Source organism: Bidens hawaiensis, unplaced genomic scaffold, assembly GCF_021521415.1.
Source record: "Bidens hawaiensis isolate Kalapana, Puna unplaced genomic scaffold, B.hawaiensis_p1.1 tig00010894_1, whole genome shotgun sequence".
In the NCBI taxonomy this organism is placed as follows: domain Eukaryota; kingdom Viridiplantae; phylum Streptophyta; class Magnoliopsida; order Asterales; family Asteraceae; genus Bidens; species Bidens hawaiensis.
Genome location: NW_027491841.1, coordinates 385,142 through 405,701, shown reverse-complemented (window position 1 = coordinate 405,701; position 20,560 = coordinate 385,142). Strand labels below are relative to the sequence as shown.

Here is a 20,560-nt window from a genome sequence, read left to right as displayed (position 1 = left end):
ATATCGGAATGAGTGGCGTAAAGATCCTCGGCTAACAGTGGGTTCCACCAGACCACTCCTAACCACAGATGACTTATTCACTGCCAAAATTCATTAACAAACATTAATTAAACTAAACTGAAAGCAGCAAGTAATTAATAATTACCCGTTTCTGCTTCATCTTTGAGCTCTGATCCGCCATGATGCCCATGCTTGATTGTAGCCTTCAACTTGTCAACCTTCTCCTTCACCTTCTTCATCGTAGATTTTGTCTCTCCGCTACGTTTTTCTTCGCCATGAACATCTGCAATACATTGAAAAAATAATAGTAATAATCTATGTAACAAATGTAACAACTCATACATTTGTTAGATCGTAAAATAAGAAAAGGTACATATTTGGGTGGTTTGCGACGATACACTAAACCTCAACGTGGGTAATACCCATGCATATTGTTTGACGGTATTTTTTTTAGTCATGATTCGGCTCCATTCCATATCTTGTGGTGAAAATGTTGTGGTAAGTACCTAAAAATGTCGATGTTTTTGTTCTTATATCTCGCCACTTCGTGGCAAGTTGCTGACTGGTTCTGACATTGTCGACACCCTGCCGTTGAAGAAGCAAACGAAACCGAGTGATTACGTGATCCGAGACGGTATTGGGAGTTGTTTACTTCTACCACACACTTCAACCACCGCTCCCCCCCCCTATTTTTTTTAAGGAAAATTGGATTTTAATAATCCTAACTATTGACCAATATTAATCTCAACTATCATTCTGACCGGTGATAATCTCAACTATCACTTTTGATACTAATAAAAGTCATAGTCTAACAAATTGCTAACTTCGTTAGTTTTGTTCCATTAAGTTAACGTAAAATGACCAAACTACCCTCATTAACAAATAATAATAATAATAATAATAATAATAATAATAATAATAATAATAAAACGTGTAGCTGAATGACTGAATTCATAGCTTGGAGTTAGTAGTGACGATATGAGTTGTAAGGCGCGGGAAAATTGGTAACTCCGGTAACCACCGCCAGACCTCACCTCACCGGAAAATGGAAACTCCGGTAATCACCGCTGGACCAAACTTCACCTTCATCACCAGATACAACGAGTAGAACTCCACTCCGACGACCACCGCAAAACCAACTCCAGCAATCATTCTCTATATCCCCGGTCTCCGCCTCCTTCTCCACGCATTTTCCATGAACCACCATCTCCACAGTAGTAAAACCCTCGCCTCTTTGTCTTCCTCGCGTTTTTCCAGCGAAGAGTGTTGGGCCGGTCACAAGCAACCAGATTTCTCACTCTTTCTTTGTCGGGTGGTCAGTCGGTAAGATGATGATTGTCTCTAACATCATTTCAGACGATAGATCTGAGCCAATTTGGGAGTAGGGTTTCACATTGAACTTTGTGATTATGCGTTGTACGTCGGGTGTGATATGAACCAAATGAATGAGGTCTCTAACATTGTCTATGAGTTTAGTTTATGATTATTCGTTGATTTAGTCGAGTTGCAAGTTTGGCGGTGGTTACCGAAGTTCCCATGGAGTTAGTTTCGGTAAATTTAGGTCCAGCGGTGGCTACCGGAGATCGCAATTTTCCGGTGAAGTTAGGTCAAAGGATATGACTAATGAGGTTGGTTAGATGGTGTTATAATTTTTACTATTATTTGTTAATGAGGGTAGTTCGGTCATTTGAGACTAACTTAACGGAACAAAATTAACGGAGATAACAATTTGTTAGACTGGGATTGTTATTAGTAACAAAAATGATAGTTGGGATTGCCATAGGTAAAAGTGATAGTTGGGATTGATATTGGCCAAAGGTCTATAGTTTGGATTATTAAAATCCAATTTTTCTTTTTTTAATAAAATTAGAAATAAATTTGATGTAAGGTTGTTTGTAACATTGTTATGTAATATTGTCTCAGATTATGTTAATGTTGAAATTTTATAATATGTATATTATGTATCTCAATATAAGTTTGAAAATATTCATCACAAGTATCTCAATTTATGTTAATGATAAAGGTTAACAACAACCACTAACAACGACAATTAGTTGTTTTATAATCAATTATGTTTGGGATCAGGCAACCACTTGGGTAATGATGACAGTTTACAACAACTTCTAATACCGTTTTGGACCAGGTTACCACTCAGTTTTATTCGCTTCTACAACATCAGGGTGTCGACAGCGTCCAAACCCGTCACCAACTTGCCAAGCGGTGGGCATGATTTGAAAAAAAAATGTCGACATTTTTAGGTATTTACAACAATATTCTCACCAACGGTTACAAGATATGGAATAAAGCAGAAATCTTGACAATGGCTGAAAACAAATACCGTCAAACAATAGGCATGAGTGTTACTCATGTTGAGGTTTTGCGTATTGTCGCAAACCACCCAAATTTGCATCTTTTTTTATTTTAAGATCTACCGAATGTATGGGTTGTTACCTTTAGCCCTTAAATTTTCCACTAAAAAATAAAATAATGTTTCGATTATTTGGATTTTTTGTTTTTATATTATCAATTATTTAATAAAATTAAACATAAAGATTTGAAGGAACCAAATAAATAGATTTGAAGGCTCGGCGGAATAGATATGAAGGCCGCCGGAATAAATCTGTTGGTTGATGGAGTACATATGAAGGCCTAATGGAATATATATAAATGTAACATCTCGAACTTTCCGTATTTGTATTCGTTTACATTTAACCCAACTCGGGAACGCTATTCGGATCTTTATTATTAATAAAATCAAACATTTATAATTATTCCTTCATGCATTTTCAATTCCTACCCTCTATGTTATTTAAATTGGTCATTTATTGCTTAACGACTCTTAAAACATAAAAAATTAACACTCTAACAAGTTTAAGGATCAAAACAGCCAAACCACGCAACTCCCCCCCCCCACCTAGGCATTTCGCGTCGTGCGGCCAAGGAGGGTGAGGTGATCGTGTGGTGCGGCCACATGCCTGCATAGATTCTTATTTTGTTTCCTAGTTCGTTTTTTGTGCTAACTTGGTTATTTTTGGACCAAATCACATCAATTAAGCCCCAAGAAAACTAATCTAGACTAGGTACTTATCCACATTCAATAACCCCTTCATCAAGAATGAATTTTGATGATTCTATAGTTTATTTAGTCATTAAAACGATATTCTGTTTCTTAATCGAGCTTATTAGCTAAAATTAACTTATGCTTGCATATCCTATATAAACAAGACATCAATCATCTGCCAAATACTTCCCTAAACCCTCAATTATTATATCCCAGCCTTCACCCTCATTATACCCTCAAGTTCTTCTCTGTTTTTGCCATATTACTCGAAGATACAAGCTTTGGTGTTTGACTTTGCCATAATATCAACCTTTGACTTCACTTGTCTATCGATTCTTACACATTCCTGGTAAGTTGTTTACTGTAAATCATCTATCATTATTCCTTAGTCAATAGCCCTCAATCAATATCTAAGATTGAGGGGTATTGATGGGTCAATTCGATTCAAACCCGTTTAATGGCGTATTGGTCAATAACTTTGACCAATCAATTTCTCATACTTCTGGTCATAGATGACTTTCGGTCCAGAAGACTTTTATTTTTTTTTCGAGATTTTAAGGCTATTGACCAAAACTCGACTTCCGACTCGCTGTTCGGATTATGGTCAGTATCAGCTCGGTTAAACGTTAAAATCTCATAACCGGATTTCTTGATATCCGTTTGGATGGATTCCAGCGGCTATGTTCTCGATTTTAATCATAGTTTATTATATCTAAGTTTCAGGTCTGTTCGGTTTATCTCAGTCAGTACGTTAAAGGACGGTTCGTTCGTTTAATCGTGTTTTATTCTACTTTCTCGCACACTCGCCTAAGCAATAAGGTGAGATATCATTCCCCTTTTATTTACTGTTTTCCAACGTTTATAGGGCATATGCGTAATTAACTCATATTTTCATTATATATATACAAGCTCGCAAACATTAATATTGTGTGTATTTCAATTAAATGTTAATTGCTATTTGTTTAAGTGTTTATATGCTATCATATTCAGAGAGGTCCATCATAATCATGTTATAGTATGATCATACTCCGTCCTAGTAGCCATAGGCTGTGTTCGTGAGGCATGGTTAACCGACAATCACACTTGTATGCTAGTCCTAGTAGCCAATGCCCGATTCGCTAGGAATGGTCAACTGACTCATTATTTGCTTACGGTTTAATTGATTATTACTCACATTATTTTGTTTGCGTATTTATCATATATTATACACACACACACACACTATTATATGTATCATGAAAACTGGTGATCATCTCACTCAACATGTGTTGTTGACAAATCTCTTTATTTTCTACCCATATGCAGGTTAATAATTGATTCAAAGCTAAGGTGACGAACGCATAGAAAGACCTTATGAAATAAAATAAAGAATATTTGCTCTATTATTTAATTTGGATTTATTATTGTTATATTTGAAACTTATGCACTTTATTTGAAATTTGAAATAAATAAATTAAATAGATATTGTCATATTTTATTATGTATGATAGTACCTTTTGAGCTGTGAACCACGGTTCGCACCCCGGCATTTCCGACTTAGGTTGGGGTGTGACAATGAAGGCCCAACTGAATAGATCTGTTAGCCGACCATTTATTAGACCGTCAGACCGACCGTTTAAAGGTTTTCAAACTGTCAGACTGACGGTTTAATAAATGGTCGACGCCGTAACTAAACAGTCGTTTTTTTAAAAACGGTTGGGCCCGATTGTTAAAGTGTATGCGTGTCTGGATGTGATTGGTTCAAAAACAGAAGGGCTAGTCAGGAAATTAGTTTGGTAAAATGGAACATTTTGGTAATTATCCATATTAATTTTTTTGACTGATATTAGAACTACTAATATACTGCTTTTTCTTATTTAAATTTTATATTACTAATAGCTATTAGCCAACGTGTTACACGGGTTTATTCAGGTTTTTTTAATATTACTTTGAATATATAATCTTTTATAATAATGTAATTAATTGTGTGCTGCAATGTTATAAACCTGCAAGGGCTATGGTTGGTGTGTAGTCTTAATAAAAAAAAATGGTTCAAGACTCCATTTTGGTATGTGGATTATGTGAAATCAATTGCAACACGGGCTGCAGCTAACCTTGCATGTAGGCCTGTCAATTTTCACCCGAACCCGAGAACCGAACCCGACCCGAATAGACCCGAACCAAAGACACATATAAACCGCATAACCCGAACCCGAGATACCACGTAACCCGCCGATTGCAATAGTTTAGGTTGGTGTTTGGATAGGATTTCCTCAATTCGGGTTAACCCGATTAACTTGAGAAAGTAGCGATTTGAAATGCCGAAATTTTCTAGGTATGAATCTTTACCTATTATACCAACAATACAATTCAAAGGTAGAATAATAATAGATGCATATGACACACTCTGTTTCTTCATTAGTTTCTTCATCAGGCAATACAGTTTCAAAGTTTCAAAGTTTCAATCAAAAAAGTTTGCAAAAGGTATGCTCGATTAATGTTACATTGAAATTAGTCTATCAATGTTAGTCACTGGTACAACATTCGTGGTGTCATGATTGTTTCTTCGTGGTGTCTGATTGGATCTGTCACTATTCTTCCTAATTGCCAAATTAGTTAATTTTATATGAATAAATACAATTTGTCTAACATCCAACTCAAGGTTCTGTTTGAATACTATTCAATTTATGAAATTAGACTATCAATGTTAGTATTTTATATGAACAAATAGGGATGAGCAAATTTGGTACCGATTTGGTACCGTCGGTATCGAATCGGTACCAAATTTTTGAGTTTCGGGATCGGAACGGTACGGGACGGTACTAGTATTTTCCGAATTTTTACCTTCAATATCAGTACCATCCCGGTACCGAACCGAATATTTCGGTACCGGTACCGGTACCAAGATTTTGTGATTTTCAGGATCGGTATTTTCGGTACCAGTACCGATCGATACCTGTACGGTACCGAGCTCATCCCTATGAACAAATACAATATATCTAACATCCAACTCAAGGTTCTGCTCGATCAATGTTCGTTTATATTGAAGTATTAATTTATGATATAGTTTAAACATGATGTAGTTTATTTAATACATGTTCAGTTTCTAAAATTTGAAAAACATGAAAATATTAATTTTTTAATATTTATTTATTTTGTTACAGATGTCAGGAACATTCGATGCGGCTGAAGAACAAAGGATTAATCTTGATAGCAATGATGATGAGACTCCACCAACTCAGCCAACTATGAACAAACCTTAAATTTATCAAACAAGATCGAAAGTGTGGAATGATTTTGAAAAGTACAAAGATGTAAACGGGGTTCAAAGAGCAAGATGTATGCATTGTAATCATTCGTACAACTGCGTCAAAAACTCAAGGTACGAGTAATCTTAGCAACCATTTAACACAATGTGAACCGTACAAAGCTAAAAACAATGGTGGTCAAACACAAATTGTATTTGGGGCTGAAAATAAAATGACCACATGGAAGTTTGAACAAAAAACCATTAGGAATGGCCTAGCCTATATGATAATAGTAGATGAACTGCCATTTAGTTTTGTGAAAAGGAAGGGCTTTAGGTATTTTATGAGTCTATGTCAACCATCCTTTAAAGTTCCTTTTAGAAGTACAATTACAAAAGACATATATCATATATTTCAAGAAGAAAAAACAAAAGTTCGTGATTTTATTAAAAAAAATGTTGGGATTTGTTTGACAACAAACACATGGACTTCTAATCAACAATCTAGTTTCATGTGTATCACCTCCCACTTCGTAGATAACGAGTGTACATTAAGGTGCAAAATCTTGACATTTTGTACCCAAGAGAATCATCGTGGTGTAGATATTGGGAAAATGGTTGGATATTGTTTAAATGAATGGGGAATAGAAATATTTTAACGGTTTCGGTTGATAATGCTAGTGCAAATGATGCTGCAATAGACATTTTGAAAAGGGTATTCCAAAATTCTAATAAGTGCCTTTTAAATGCTAAATGGAGACACATTAGGTGTGTTGCACATATTATAAACCTAGTGGTCCAAGAAGGAATTAAACTAGTTAGCAAGTCGGTTGATAAAGTTAGGTAGGCGGTTAAGTGGATTAGGCAGTCACCATCAAGGATTGACAAATTCGACAAGTTTGCTAAGATTGTTAATGCCGATACAACAAAACACCTAGTTTTAGACGTAGCAACTAGATGGAACTCCACTTACCTTATGCTGGAAGTTGCACAGACTTATGAGAATACCTTTGAGAGATATGATATTGAGGAGTCTGTCTTTAGAATTGAACTTGAAAAAGCGGGTTACAGGGAACTTACAACTGAAGATTGGCAAAGTTGTAAAGATTTATGCCATTTTTTGAAACCATTTTATGATATTACTTTGAGAGTCTCGGGGACACGTTATGTAACGTCAAACTCGTGCATTGAAGAGATCTATAACACTCGTGGCATATTAGATGAAGCTATTGGTACTGCTAGTCTATGTCAGATTGCAATGGCAATAAAGGAAAATTTTCAAAAGTATTATGGGAATATACAAAAAATTAACTTATTGTTATACTTTGCGTTGGTTTTAGATCCAAGGAACAAAAAATATTACTTGGATTTACTTTTCGTCGATCGTTATGGGAAAAAGTTAGCGGATGAGAACATAAAATTTGTTATGGATTCTATGCATGAGTTATATAATGAGTATATTAGAATTCATTCCCAAAGTTCTAGTACTGCCGAGTCGTCTGGTTCGTCGGTGTTAGGTAAACGTGATAAACCTGAAGACACGACACCAAGCCAACCATTCAGAAACAAACTAAGGGAACAGATGATTACACAAAGAGTTGAACCTATTGGTGAGTTAACAAATTTTTGAAAGAAGATTTTGAAAAGTATTCGGAGAACTTCAATCTTTTAGAATGGTGGAAAGTTAATAGCCCAAGATTCCCGATTCTGTCTTTGATGGCTAGAGACTTATTCGCCATTCCAGTGTCAACAGTGGCTTCTGAATCAGTTTTTAGCACAAGTGGGAGGGTTTTGGAACCGTATAGGAGTTCTTTGACTCCTAGGATTGTTGAGAGTTTAATCTGCACTCAAAACTGGCTTCGGGATAGTTCTACTTTAAGCATCCAACTCTTGACCGAAGAAGATTGGAACACAATTCAAGAAATCGATAAGGTATTTTTATCGCTAAATAGTTTTGTAGTGTTTGTTCATGTTAATATGCAACTATGGTAATACTTACTTTAATTTACTTTTATTTGATGTAGAATTGGAAAACGAGGAACATAAAACATGAAGTGGGCCACGTCAATTTGAAGAATGAAGAATGAACACATAATATGATATTTATTTAATGCATTGGATTTTTGTTATTTGATTTTGATACGTTTTGGTTTGGGACATGGTATTTCTATTTAACAATTGCTTGTTATGAATTGAGATTTTGTTTTTTTTTTCATTTAAATGATTACTCTTATTGTTTAATATAACTATTGTTAAGTGCTATTATGTTCATATAAGAGGTGTTGTTTCATAATACTATTTCAGTGGAATTGTACACTATGATGACCAAAAACCCCACTTTTTTTTTCTAAATCATACCAGCCCTTTCACAACCTTCACTTAACCCGAAACCCGAATCAAACCGACCTGATCTAACCCGACCCAATAAACCCGAAAACCGTAAAACCCGAAACTAGAATGGTTTGGTTTTCAGTTTATATTTTCACACATGAAAACCCGAAAAACCCGAAGCCCGGCAAAAAAACCCGAAGAACACCCCTACCTGCATGTGTGTTGATTTTTTATATTAACGGAGTACTGAAACCATTATTATTTTAGGACCAGCCATTTACAGCCAAACCAAAAGTACAAACATGCATAAGAGGTTAATCATTCAATAGTAGGCCGATAAACGAACCAAATGAACATGAACATTGTCACACCCCCGGCCAAAGGCGGAAACGCCGGGGCGTGCATAGATTGAAATCATGCACATAGTATTAGATGTAAAAACTCATATTAAAATGAACTAACAAATTGTTGAAACCAAATATAATCCAAATAGAAAGCATGACATAGTTAATCATTAAACTTCTAAGTCTGACTCATCCCCTATATGAAACTTCAAGAATCTTCATAACTTAATTCCCATCACTTGAAAAACATGCGAGAGTGTCAACTAAAAAATAGTTGGTGAGACCATAGGTTTTAAAATAAGTTTTATGTTGAAAACATTCCATATGTGTTAAGTTACTTGTATACTTTTGTGAATACAACCAAACCTTTGACACGTTTAGCAAGTCGTCGAATCCACGATTAGACTATTATGTTTAATGTTTAATGATCGTCGGATTATGAACACACAGGCCTCTACCCGAGGCCTGAGTGGGCGGGTCGGGCCAATAGATCTATCATCATACTACCACGGGCTTAACAAGTTAATGGTTGTCAATGCAAATATGTATACACTTGTAATGATCACACACAATGAATATTATGAAAAAAGCTTGAATCAAATAGCATTTATAAAACATTGAACAAATAAGTTGCATGTTTCCACCCCAAAGTATAAAACGTTTAAAAGCATGTAAAAGGGACTATGAACTCACCTTGTTTGACAGATGAACACCAACATGAGCAAGAGTTTGTTGAACCGGTTACGGGATGCCCTAGATTAAGTATGATTTTTAAATTAGTTAATAGTGTCACATACTAGAATGTTCTAAACCAAGAGGATGACCTCCAGCAAGTTGATTCCCAGGTAAGAGTCACGGGTCCAATGGGATTATTTACGCCACTCTTACCTTTGACAGAACGGTTTGCTTGTCAGATGCTTACATACTCGGTTTATACTCTATTTGTATACTAACTCAAATGTTTTAGAATGGTTTTGATAAATAATAAAGTACGAGGTTAAAAGTATAATATCATATAGTTTGGGTGTCTATTGACATTTAAGAAAGTATAGGGTTCAAAGTGTAAATATTATAGTTTAGGATGTTTATTAACATTTATGAAAGTATAGGGTTTAAAGTATAAATATTATAATTTAGGATATTTATTGGCATTTATGAACGTATAAGGACCAATTATGTAAATATAATTTTTAGTTATGATAACTTTATGGGTTTTTGAAGATCATAAAAATATTCATAGTCGTTCATGGAAAAATTATACTTTGGTATAAGATTTTGAGAAATAATTAGGACTATTGGTTTTTATTGGTCCAAAGTATTTCATTTTTGCCGGCGCTGGTCCCAACTATCACTTTAACTGCCAACGGTCCCAACTTTCACACATGTGTCTGCCACCAGTCCACGACTAACCGAGTACTAACTCCGTTATGTTTTAGATGACGTGTCCATCCTACGTGTTAAAAAACCTTGACGTGGCTGCCTACGTATATATTAATAACAAAAAACCCAATTTATATGTGTTGATTGGCTTTGGAATTACCTGACAACGAAGATTACCTCGTCCTTTGTAATCACATTCCAATAACCACAATCTCAACGCCGTTGCCGGAAACCAACGCTCCTGAATTCTTCTCTCTTGACGTTGCTAACGACGGAGATGATTACAGTACGCCTACGCCGCCGTTAAAACGGTCAAAATTGGCTACGCCGGTGGTGGATGAAGAGCCGAAGAGGTTGCTTGAAGCTGGATGGTTTCGAGCTAGCTTCCAAATCTGCAAATTAAAGTCAAAATCAAAACCAATGGGGTTAGGGTTACTAGCTTCCAAAGCTCTCCGATCCAAACTCATACCCACAAACCCTAGACTCCTCCGTACCATCACCTCAACACCGGACCTCCACAAACCCGAATTCGCAGCCGAACCGGATCTCCTGAAGCGGACACCGATTGCCGGAGCCAGGGTTCATTTCCCCAACCCGGATGACGTCATCGAGGTCTTTGTGGACGGCTATCCGGTTAAGATCCCGAAAGGTATGACGGTGTTGCAGGCGTGTTCGGTTGCCGGTGTGGACATACCGACGTTTTGTTACCATGACCGCTTGTCGATTGCCGGATTGTTGGGGCAGTGGCAGATGCCGATAACGGCGTGGATTTTGCGATTGAACTGGAAGTCCTCCCGGGGGCTGGGGGGCGATCCGCCGGGGATGAAGTTGAAGCGGAGGGAGCCGGAGTGCCAGGGCTTTGAATTGGTTTTGATTTTGACTTTAATTTGCAGATTTGTGAATGAGGAGAAGGGTTTTTTTGTTATTAATATACACGCAGGCAGCCACGTCAAGGTTTTTTAACACGTAGGATGGACACGTCATCTAAAACATAACGGAGTTAGTACTCGGTTAGTCATGGACTGGTGGCAGACACATGTGTGAAAGTTGGGACCGTTGGCAGTTAAAGTGATAGTTGGGACCAGCGCCGGCAAAAATGAAATACTTTAGACCAATAAAAACCAATAGTCCAAATAATTATGATTTCTTAAAATAACATGATCATCATAATCTTTTAGAGCAAAGAGTAAGGGTTTTATTAACAGTTTATGATGATCATGGTGAGGGTATATGAACAATTATGAAGATTCAAAATAAAACTCAAAACATAAGAACAAATTAAAAGAAATTCATAAGAACAAAACCAAAATCAAAGAAATATAAAGAACAACAAAGAAAATATGTAAAACTTACTTGATTATGTTTAAAGAGAAAAGAAATAATGTGATTTGGTGTGAAAAATAATAAGAATAAGAGGCTTTATTTATAGTGAGGGTGGAAAGTTTGAATTCAATTGGGATAGAGATAAAATTGGTTTAAATATTAAGAGATAAGCTAATAATAATAATAATTAAAAAAAATATGCAAATGTGCATGCACATTAAATGTGCAAGGCACTGTGACAACCCCAAAAGTAGTGCAAAATTTTTTTATAAAAAAAACTTATCGTTAGATACCGAACATAACGTTGGTTGAAGCGAACCGTATGTCGATAGGTTTGGCTCAAACAGGAACAAAACGAACCGAAACTCTTTTAACCCAGACGAACCCGAAACTAATAACTCAAAAATTCTAAGAAACATTTCAACAAGCATTTAATCTTACCGAGTATTCAAAATACATAACTCAAACATCAAACAACATTCTATATTATGTTCAGTCACTGAATCAAACACAACAAAAACCGAAATATGAGATTTAAGACCCATTAGGTATTTCAAAAATTACCATAAACTATGTTTTTATAAAAATAAAAACACTCCTTTACCTTATCAAAAACTAATTATATAAGTTATAAAATAACAAAATATAATATATAGTTTATTATAATCCTAAAACAAATCTCTACAGAATCCATCAACCACCCCTGCCCCCCCATTCACGTTCATCCTCTAAAGCCCCAATCAGACCTTGTGCATGTCCTCAGTACCCAAGAAATCCTCTGACCTTAAGCTTTATATCAATATATTGATCTTCATTTCCTGCAACACCTCAACCCTTTGTTCTCTCTCTGAATAAGCCAAGAAATACCATGGGAAACTGCAATCCAAACTCTCTATATTCGTGGGTTTTGCCCAAGATCAATAAAATCGGTAATTCCTTGTCATAACATTATTGTATTATGATTCTGAGCCATACTCGATTGTTTCTAATCTTCTGGTCACTTACAGCAGCCCTAATCTTCTCGTGTCTCTCTATAGCCTATGTTCGTTTCTATGTATAAATTATTCTAAGCTTTGACTCCGTGTTAAACCTGTGAACGAATCAGTAAATAACTTTGCTTAAAAGTTATCTCAACACTTGTTAACGAACATATTAAAATCTGATTAAATGGATTAGTAAATTAACACTTTGAATATTTAGAATCTACAAACAAAAACTATGTTTTTAAACTAACAAACGGGCCAAAAGCCAAACTTTAAAATTTTGTTTAAATAATCAGAATCTGCAGAACTAGATATTGGTCTGGAACCTTAAAAATAACATGTCATGCAGCCCCAAAACCGAGGCCAAATTAATGGTCATTCGGTAACTCGTTTAAGGACGAACTAGTTCGAAAACCGAACAAATAAACGACTTTTAACTTCTGAACTGTTAATATAATTTCCAGAAGTTAAAATCATTTTATTTTGGTCCTTAAACCTGGAAAAGAACCAACCCAAAAACTAATGTTAAACCGTGCGTTAAAAACCTTTCAAACCAACATTCGGTAATACTTTTTTAGGCAAACTAGTTTGAAAAACACACCGATAAGTAACCGCTTCAGCTGCTGAATTTTTACATAATTTCCAGAAGTTAAAATTGTTAAAAACCAGCCCTAGAAACTGCAAAAAACCAGCCCCGAAAAACAACTCTAAACCTCACATTAAAAACCTTTTAAAACCGCATTTTGCAACTCGTTTAACTAAGAAATAAGCCCGTAAACATAAATAAGAATATAACATTATTTTACAGCTCTAAAATGATATTTTGAAGGATAATAATCTGACCCGGAACTGGTTTTCGCGAAACCTCGCCTTAAAAATCGAACTAGAAGCTAAACGGGCCAAAACCGGGTATGTTTGCATTAGTGCAGCCAAGAGCATGATTTTAAAACCCGAGGAATGATAAAACAACTTATTTTTATGCATCATAACTGGCCTTAACAAGTTTGATGGCTAAAAGTGGGTTTTTGTTTAAAAAGGGTGTTTTTGGAACAAAGAATCGAGTTAAACCGTAACTTCCGAAAAATATAAAACGAACCTTTAAAATAGAAGATTTTAATTTTAAATAGGTATATATAAGCTATGAAATGTTTAAGAAAAATTGGATTTACAAAGCGGGCCCGTTTGCAAACTTTAAAGTGTTGTTTCGTTTAAAACCGAACGGGCCGGTTTTTAAGACTTAAACGCTTCAAAAATGTAAGATTCACATTTTTTCTAGAAAAATATGTTTTAAAATAATTAGTATAAATGTATAAAACATTTTATGGAAAAACAACACCTCTTTGGACAAGATTTGGCATTTAACCGTTAGTTGGTGCGAACCGACATAAACCGAACGGGCAGTTTCAAAAATACAAATATATGAAGGTTCTGATTTTTTTTCAGTAATTATATTTTAATAAAGTCATAATTTTAGTGTTTACTTATTTTCCTAAAATTAACGAAGTTTAAAGCCCGGTTTTCGCCAAAACGAATGCTAAACGAAAGTACTGGAACTAAGTCCTTACAGCGCCAAACTCGCTGAATTCTCAGACATGAAAATAATATATTTTTTGTATACCTTTAGTTTCTGGAAAATTTGGAGCTTCAATTATAAGGAAATTGGTTTATGCAAACTATATTTTTAAGGCTTATCGTTAAAAACCGACAACACCGATGACTACCGGTATTGATAACTTTTGAAAACCCGAGGCCTAACGTTCCAACCAGAAACAATTATGTTATTGACATGAATAAATTATATAGTTTTATGGTCGTACGGTAACCCGCAACCGAACCTAAGGCCCGAACTTTCTAAATATATAAACTTTATTAAAACCCGGTCAAGTAAAACGAGATAACTGACACATTTAGAAGTTAAAGTAAATACTTTAAAACACATCATCGACATTATAAATTGTATAAGAGTAACATTTCCATAAAAGGAAACTTTATCCACCAGGAACTTAACACTTGGGCCAACGCTTAGAATAAAATACCCGTTTCACCGTTGAACCTTTGTTAAGGTTGGAACTAGAGATGGCCAAAAAAACCGGTTGGGGAACCGGTTTACCGGTTTAAACCGGAAACCGGTTTTTACGAAAACCGGTTTTTTAAAAACCGGTTTGACCGGTTTAGAAACCGCCGGTTCGTCTTTCGGTTACAAGTTCTAGATCCAAAACCGGTTAACGAACCGGTTAATGGAAAAACCGGTTTTTTTTATTAACCGGTTATGGAAAAACCGGTTAACCGGTTTATAAAAAAACCGGTTTGTAACGGCTATATGACCGTTTTTTTTGTTTTTGGACCGTTTTTTTTTTTTTACCATTTTACCTCCACAAACATCTATATATAGTTTAGGTTGGGTATTGGTAAGATCACACTCGATTATACAACTCCAAACGCTCTAAACGTTTATTTCATACGCGATTATTTTGTTATCTCACGCTCAATTATACCACATTACCACTCCATACGCTCTTATTTCGTAGTCGTTTATTTCATACTCGAGTATACCACTCTTATTTCGTTGTCGATTATCATGGCCTCCCAAAGTGCTGTTTCATCCGTCAACATGGGTGCCTCGAACACGGGAGAAACGGTCGTTCGGGTCATCCCCACGAAACGAAACCATGATGTTTGGCAACATTTCGACCTATGCGAAATGTCTAACGGTAGCCAAAAAGCTCGATGCAAACATTGTTTGAAGTTTTATGGCAAAGATGCAAACTCCACTTTAAAAGCGCATGTACAAAGGCCCTTTTGCAAGGCCTTGAAGGACGAAGCGGGAGTAGTTCGCAGCCGGAGATGACGAATCAAGGAGGGGTCACACGTACGACGTTGAAGCGGTACGTCAACAGTTTTCAAACTTTGTGATTCAACAAACACTTCCTTTCAACCACTTCGACAACCCACAATTCACGGAGATGATGCAAAACTATGTTCAACCACGCTACCAACACGTAAGTCGTTCGACCCTTAGAAGAGATTGTCTTAAAGCATGGAAAAACGCTAAATCTGAACTAATTTCATACTTTTCAAACTTACAAACTGGTGTAAACTTAACAACGGATGTGTGGTCGGTACCTCATGGTTTGCCCGACTCATACATTTGTGTGACGGCTCATTGGGTTGACCCCGAGTCGTGGCAAATGATGAAACGAACCGTTGCGTTTCAATTGTTTGATTACCCGCACACGGGTAGAAATATTTTTCAAATCTTGGATAAAGTCATTCGACAATACAAGATTGAAGATAAAATCTTTTCAATTTCGTTTGATAACGCGTCCAACAATACGGCCGCGGTTGGCCATTTAAAATTAAAGTATAAACTTATTTGTGATGGAGCGTTTTTTCATAGCCGATGCATTGCACATATTATCAACTTGGCCGTGCAAGATGGGTTAAACGTGATCGAAACGCAAAGAAACAGTTTTAAAAGAATGTTACGAGATGTTTTTAGCAACAATAAAACATTTTCAAGATACAAAAAATTTTGTGTAGAAGCTAATTGTCAATGGTTGGGGCCAAATTGGGATTGTCCAACAAGATGGAACTCGACTTGTAATATGTTTGAGAAAGCCATCCAACAAAAAGAATCATTAATTGCGTTTCATCAAATTTTGTCAAGTAGGGGTAAATGTGCACCATATGATCCTAGAAACTGGTTATTGATTGAGATCGTTACGGAGGTCCTTCAAATTTTTAAATCTTGCACAACTAGTTTATCCGGGGTTTACTATCCAACAAGCCCCATTGCTTTACCAAAAATTGCTGTCATGTGCACAAAGTTGAGTGAACTTGATTGTAGGGGTGCACCTTATTTTGATATGGGTGTAAAAATGAAAGAAAAATTTAGAAAATATTTTCAACAACTACCCGCTGTTTTGACATGTGCTGCTGCGTTAAACCCTTGCATCAATGTTGGTGGTGTTGAAGCTTTAATAGAAAAAATTTGTGATGAGCTTGGGTTAAACGACGATCAAAACCCCTATTATAGCCAAACTTTAAAGAATGCTTTCAACACCACCTTGTCAAACATGTATGATGTCTACCTTACAAAATACGGGTCGTCTTCCCAAATTCATGACTCGTTAAGAGCTGTTGCCCAATCCCAATCCCAAACCGACCTTGAAATGGGGATGTACTACATGATTTGGGAAGACGCCGGTAAACGTCAAAGGGTAAACACCCCAAGCAGTGAACTTGGAAGGTATGGTGGTACCAACTTTGTGAAACACATGACTCCGGATGAATTTAGAAGTCTTGATTTGCTGGCTTGGTGGAGAGGTAAGGAGGATGAGTTTCCGATCCTCGCCGCCATGGCCAAAGATTTACTAACGGTCCAAGCTTCCACGGTAGCTTCGGAGTCTGCTTTTTCTGTTTCTGGCAGGGTTATATCGATTAGGAGGACTCGACTCACTGCACCAGCTATAGAGATGTCGATTTGCTACAAGGATTACTTGGACTCTTTAGATAGGGCACAACATCAACGCTCACTCGAGGGGGAAATGGAGTATGAAGCGGGCTTGTATGAAGACGAGGTCAATGAAGGACACACTCAACCAATGACCGATGAAGAAGCCGCGTACGACGATTACCTAAGAAATAGCTCGGGATCGGGTAGCGAAGAAAATTAGTTAAAGAAACAGCAAACATGGAGGCAAATCATGAGTAAGAAACAGCAAGTTGTTCATATAATCGTGTCTAAGCATTCTTTTTCCTAATATGTGCTCTTATTTACTTGTTGATTTGGATTTTTCTAATTTAGTTAAAGAAACAGCAAACATGGAGGCAAATCATGAACAAACTGCGATTGGAAACAACAGGAGCATCTGCTAGTTCACGATTTAATGTTTGTATTTTTGAGTTAAATCATGAACAACAGTTCTTGGCAGAGATTTCTTCAGTGTTAATGATTTAATGTTTGTATTTTTGAGTTACGAATATGCGATAACGATTTAATGTTTGTATTTTTAATGTAAAAACTATAAATGAAAGTTATGTGTTTTTAATCTTTGGTTTGTTGAAAACACATTCACCAACACACACTCATACTCATCTTCCAAGCAAAGAACCCTAACAACGAAAGCAAAGAATGGCTTCGGTCAGTCCGTTTTGCCTTGTAGTTACCGTTTTGCCTTGTAGTTACCGGTTTGTTTATACTGTGAAAAAATAATGGTCTTCATTAAGTACAAAATATAAAAAACAAATATTCGTATTTGAAACCGCGAAATTTAAAAAAAAAAAAAAACCGGTTAATAAAAAAAACCGGTTTAAAAAAACCGGTTTATTAACCGGTTCTAACAGGTTTCTAAACCGGTCCTAACCGGTTAGACCGGTTAGGGTTTTGACAGCAAAAAACCGGTTATTAACCGGTCCGGTTATTAACCGAACCGGTTTTTTTCCGGGCAAAAAAAACCGGTCCGGTTAATAACCGAACCGGTTTTTTTAAAAAAACCGGTTTGTGCACCTCTAGTTGGAACTAGTTGATTAAGTATTTATAACTTATTATTTACCATAGGAACCATTACTTACAAGAAGTCAGTCGTTGAATTACTTGGAGCATCCGGTAAGTCTCGCGTGTAATCCCTTTTTACTTAAATTTTTGGGAACTAGTACATACTCCTAAACTTTTTATATGGTATGGAATTATCGGGGTGTTTTACTGCTAAATTTTTGTCCCAACTTTTACACAATCATTAGCCCGAGGGAATGGGCCGGAGGCTTGTATGGATAGTACTATTTAGGAGACCCCCACGCAAAGTGACCCTATGTTGGATAAACCACACTGAGATCTGCAGATTGTTGCGGCATATAACCTACTTGTTTGATTATTGCTTTTAGCAGGGCGATAGTCCGGGACGGTTTAACTTCTAGCATGAGTTGGGGATGCTTATGCTAGTTGCAAGTTTGATTGTGGACTTGATATATGTTATACCATGATGTGTCAATCTTATTATTATGTGTCTTAAACTCACGAGCTCAATAACATTATGTTGACGTATTTTAGTATGTACTTTTTAGGTAACTTAGCCATTGGGGTGAGGAATCCGGTAATGCCCTAGTCGCCTTAGCGAACCGTAGAAGCCTTGGTTCTCAAGAATAAGTAATGCAGTCATTGGAAGACTACTTGATAAATAAAGATGTAATCGTTAGATGACATCCTAGATTAATTAACGGTGCTATGCACGTAAGACAATTTAAGGGTCATGGTTGACCTGTTTGCTTTAATTATACCTTTGAATTTGCAAACTCTTAGCATGTTATTAAATTCCTTTAAGTTTATTAATTTTCTGCTGCTTATGATTGATACCAATTGGTCACGACTAGCCCCCCTTGGGTAGGGTGTGACAGGCGCTTTTCAATTTTTTTTTTCAAATTAAAAAGATTAGATAAAGTAAACTTGAGGAACAAGGTTAAGATAGAAGGTTCTAGAATGTTCTATTTCTAAATCACAAGATTAATTTAAATACTTTCGATAAAAATAATAATAACAAAATATTTTGTTGAATGTTATAAATCATTAATCTAGGCATTCCGGTTCAACGTGTCATGTTAACGATTAAGCATGATTATAATAAAATGATCATAGGATCCTATAATTACACATATATAGATAATGTTATTCAATAAATGACACATAATTCAACACTAATAAATGTAGACGATGAAATTAATACGAGAACTATATTAAATACGAGCACAATAGACTAGCGTTTTTGTAAGAAAAATCTATAGATGTTACAGTCTCGCCCACTTAAGGGGATTTCGTCCCCAAATTAAATAGTGGAAACTGCTTTGGATTGAGAAAGATGAGGGTATTTTTGTTTCATTTGATCTTCATGTTCCCAAGTATACTCGGGTCTTTGTTTATAGTTCCACTTCACTTTTACTAGACGGATTTGATTTCACTTGAGTTTCTTGACATCACGATCCACGATTTCGATAGGTTCCTCAACAAAGTGAAGTTTATCATCAATGAGAATATCATCAAAGGGAATAAGCGGAGTGTCAATGGGGATATTAGAAAATCCTGAGCCCGAGGAGTCAATCATTCAATGGGGATTGGCTTTGCTATTTAAAAGGGTATTGCATCGCAGCTTGTTGCTCGTTTGGCTACCACTAATTTTTGTTATTTCAAAATTTTGTTTATGTTATAGATAATAGTTATATAGAATATTATGTTTACAACCTGTCTTTGCACAAAAGCGGTAAACAATAAATAACCAAATAGAGTAAAGATCGTTAACAATATATTCATATAAAATCAAACAAAGAATGTATAATTTCTCAAGTTTGCTTTTATTAAAAAACTAGGATTTAAATTCAAGGCAATCCACGCCTTATAGCGTGAGTGTAGGTTTGTCTAATTTCGTGTTTATAAGCATGTAGTAGGACTGACATAAACTTAGTACTTTCAAAGTTTTTTTTTTGGGATAGTTAGATTACAATAATTGTTTATGTACCACACGTGTTTTGCATTCACTTTTGCAATTCGAAGTCGTTGTATAGCATCCTGCCTATCCGACATCCGCCAGCAAAATCCACTACAAAAATGTTCCGGGGTGGATTTTCTAAGTTGAGGGTATGGGTATTTTTTTTTCTTTTCTTGGGCTGTCGAATTGTAGCTGCTGTTTGGTGGGATTTAGGTAGCAACATTTGAAGTATTAATAGAGATATAAAACATTGTTGGCAAAGCAAATAACAACGTTTTGAAACACGGAATGCATTAAAAGTTAGTATGTAAAGGTTTTCTAACTTTTCTTGTTATTATGAACACTTGTAATGAGCATCCACAATGCCAAACCTATACAAACCGTCACATTAACGTTACATCATCTTCCATTTTTTTCTCAAAAGCTCACTTTTTCCA

General features: G+C 35.9%; 1 protein-coding gene across 1 annotated transcript; it reads left to right on the top strand.

The window, feature by feature from the left end:
- The first annotated feature begins 6,924 nt into the window (after positions 1-6,924).
- Positions 6,925-8,374, top strand: LOC143536694 (zinc finger BED domain-containing protein RICESLEEPER 2-like). The gene is made up of 5 exons (XM_077030630.1): positions 6,925-7,002; positions 7,135-7,519; positions 7,628-7,804; positions 7,924-8,219; positions 8,312-8,374. The coding sequence occupies exons 1-5, from the start codon at positions 6,925-6,927 to the stop codon at positions 8,372-8,374; spliced, it is 999 nt and encodes a 332-aa protein (XP_076886745.1).
- Positions 8,375-20,560: the final 12,186 nt, after the last annotated feature.

Excerpts from the sequence above, each read along its gene's own strand:
- LOC143536694 (XM_077030630.1), top strand. The coding sequence starts at position 6,925 with ATGGGGAATAGAAATATTTTAACGGTTTCGGTTGATAATGCTAGTGCA. Across the intron at positions 7,003-7,134 it reads CAATAGACATTTTGAAAAGG|GCGGTTAAGTGGATTAGGCA; the intron begins GTATTCCAAAAT and ends AAAGTTAGGTAG. Across the intron at positions 7,805-7,923 it reads GTCTGGTTCGTCGGTGTTAG|ATTTTGAAAAGTATTCGGAG; the intron begins GTAAACGTGATA and ends TTTTGAAAGAAG.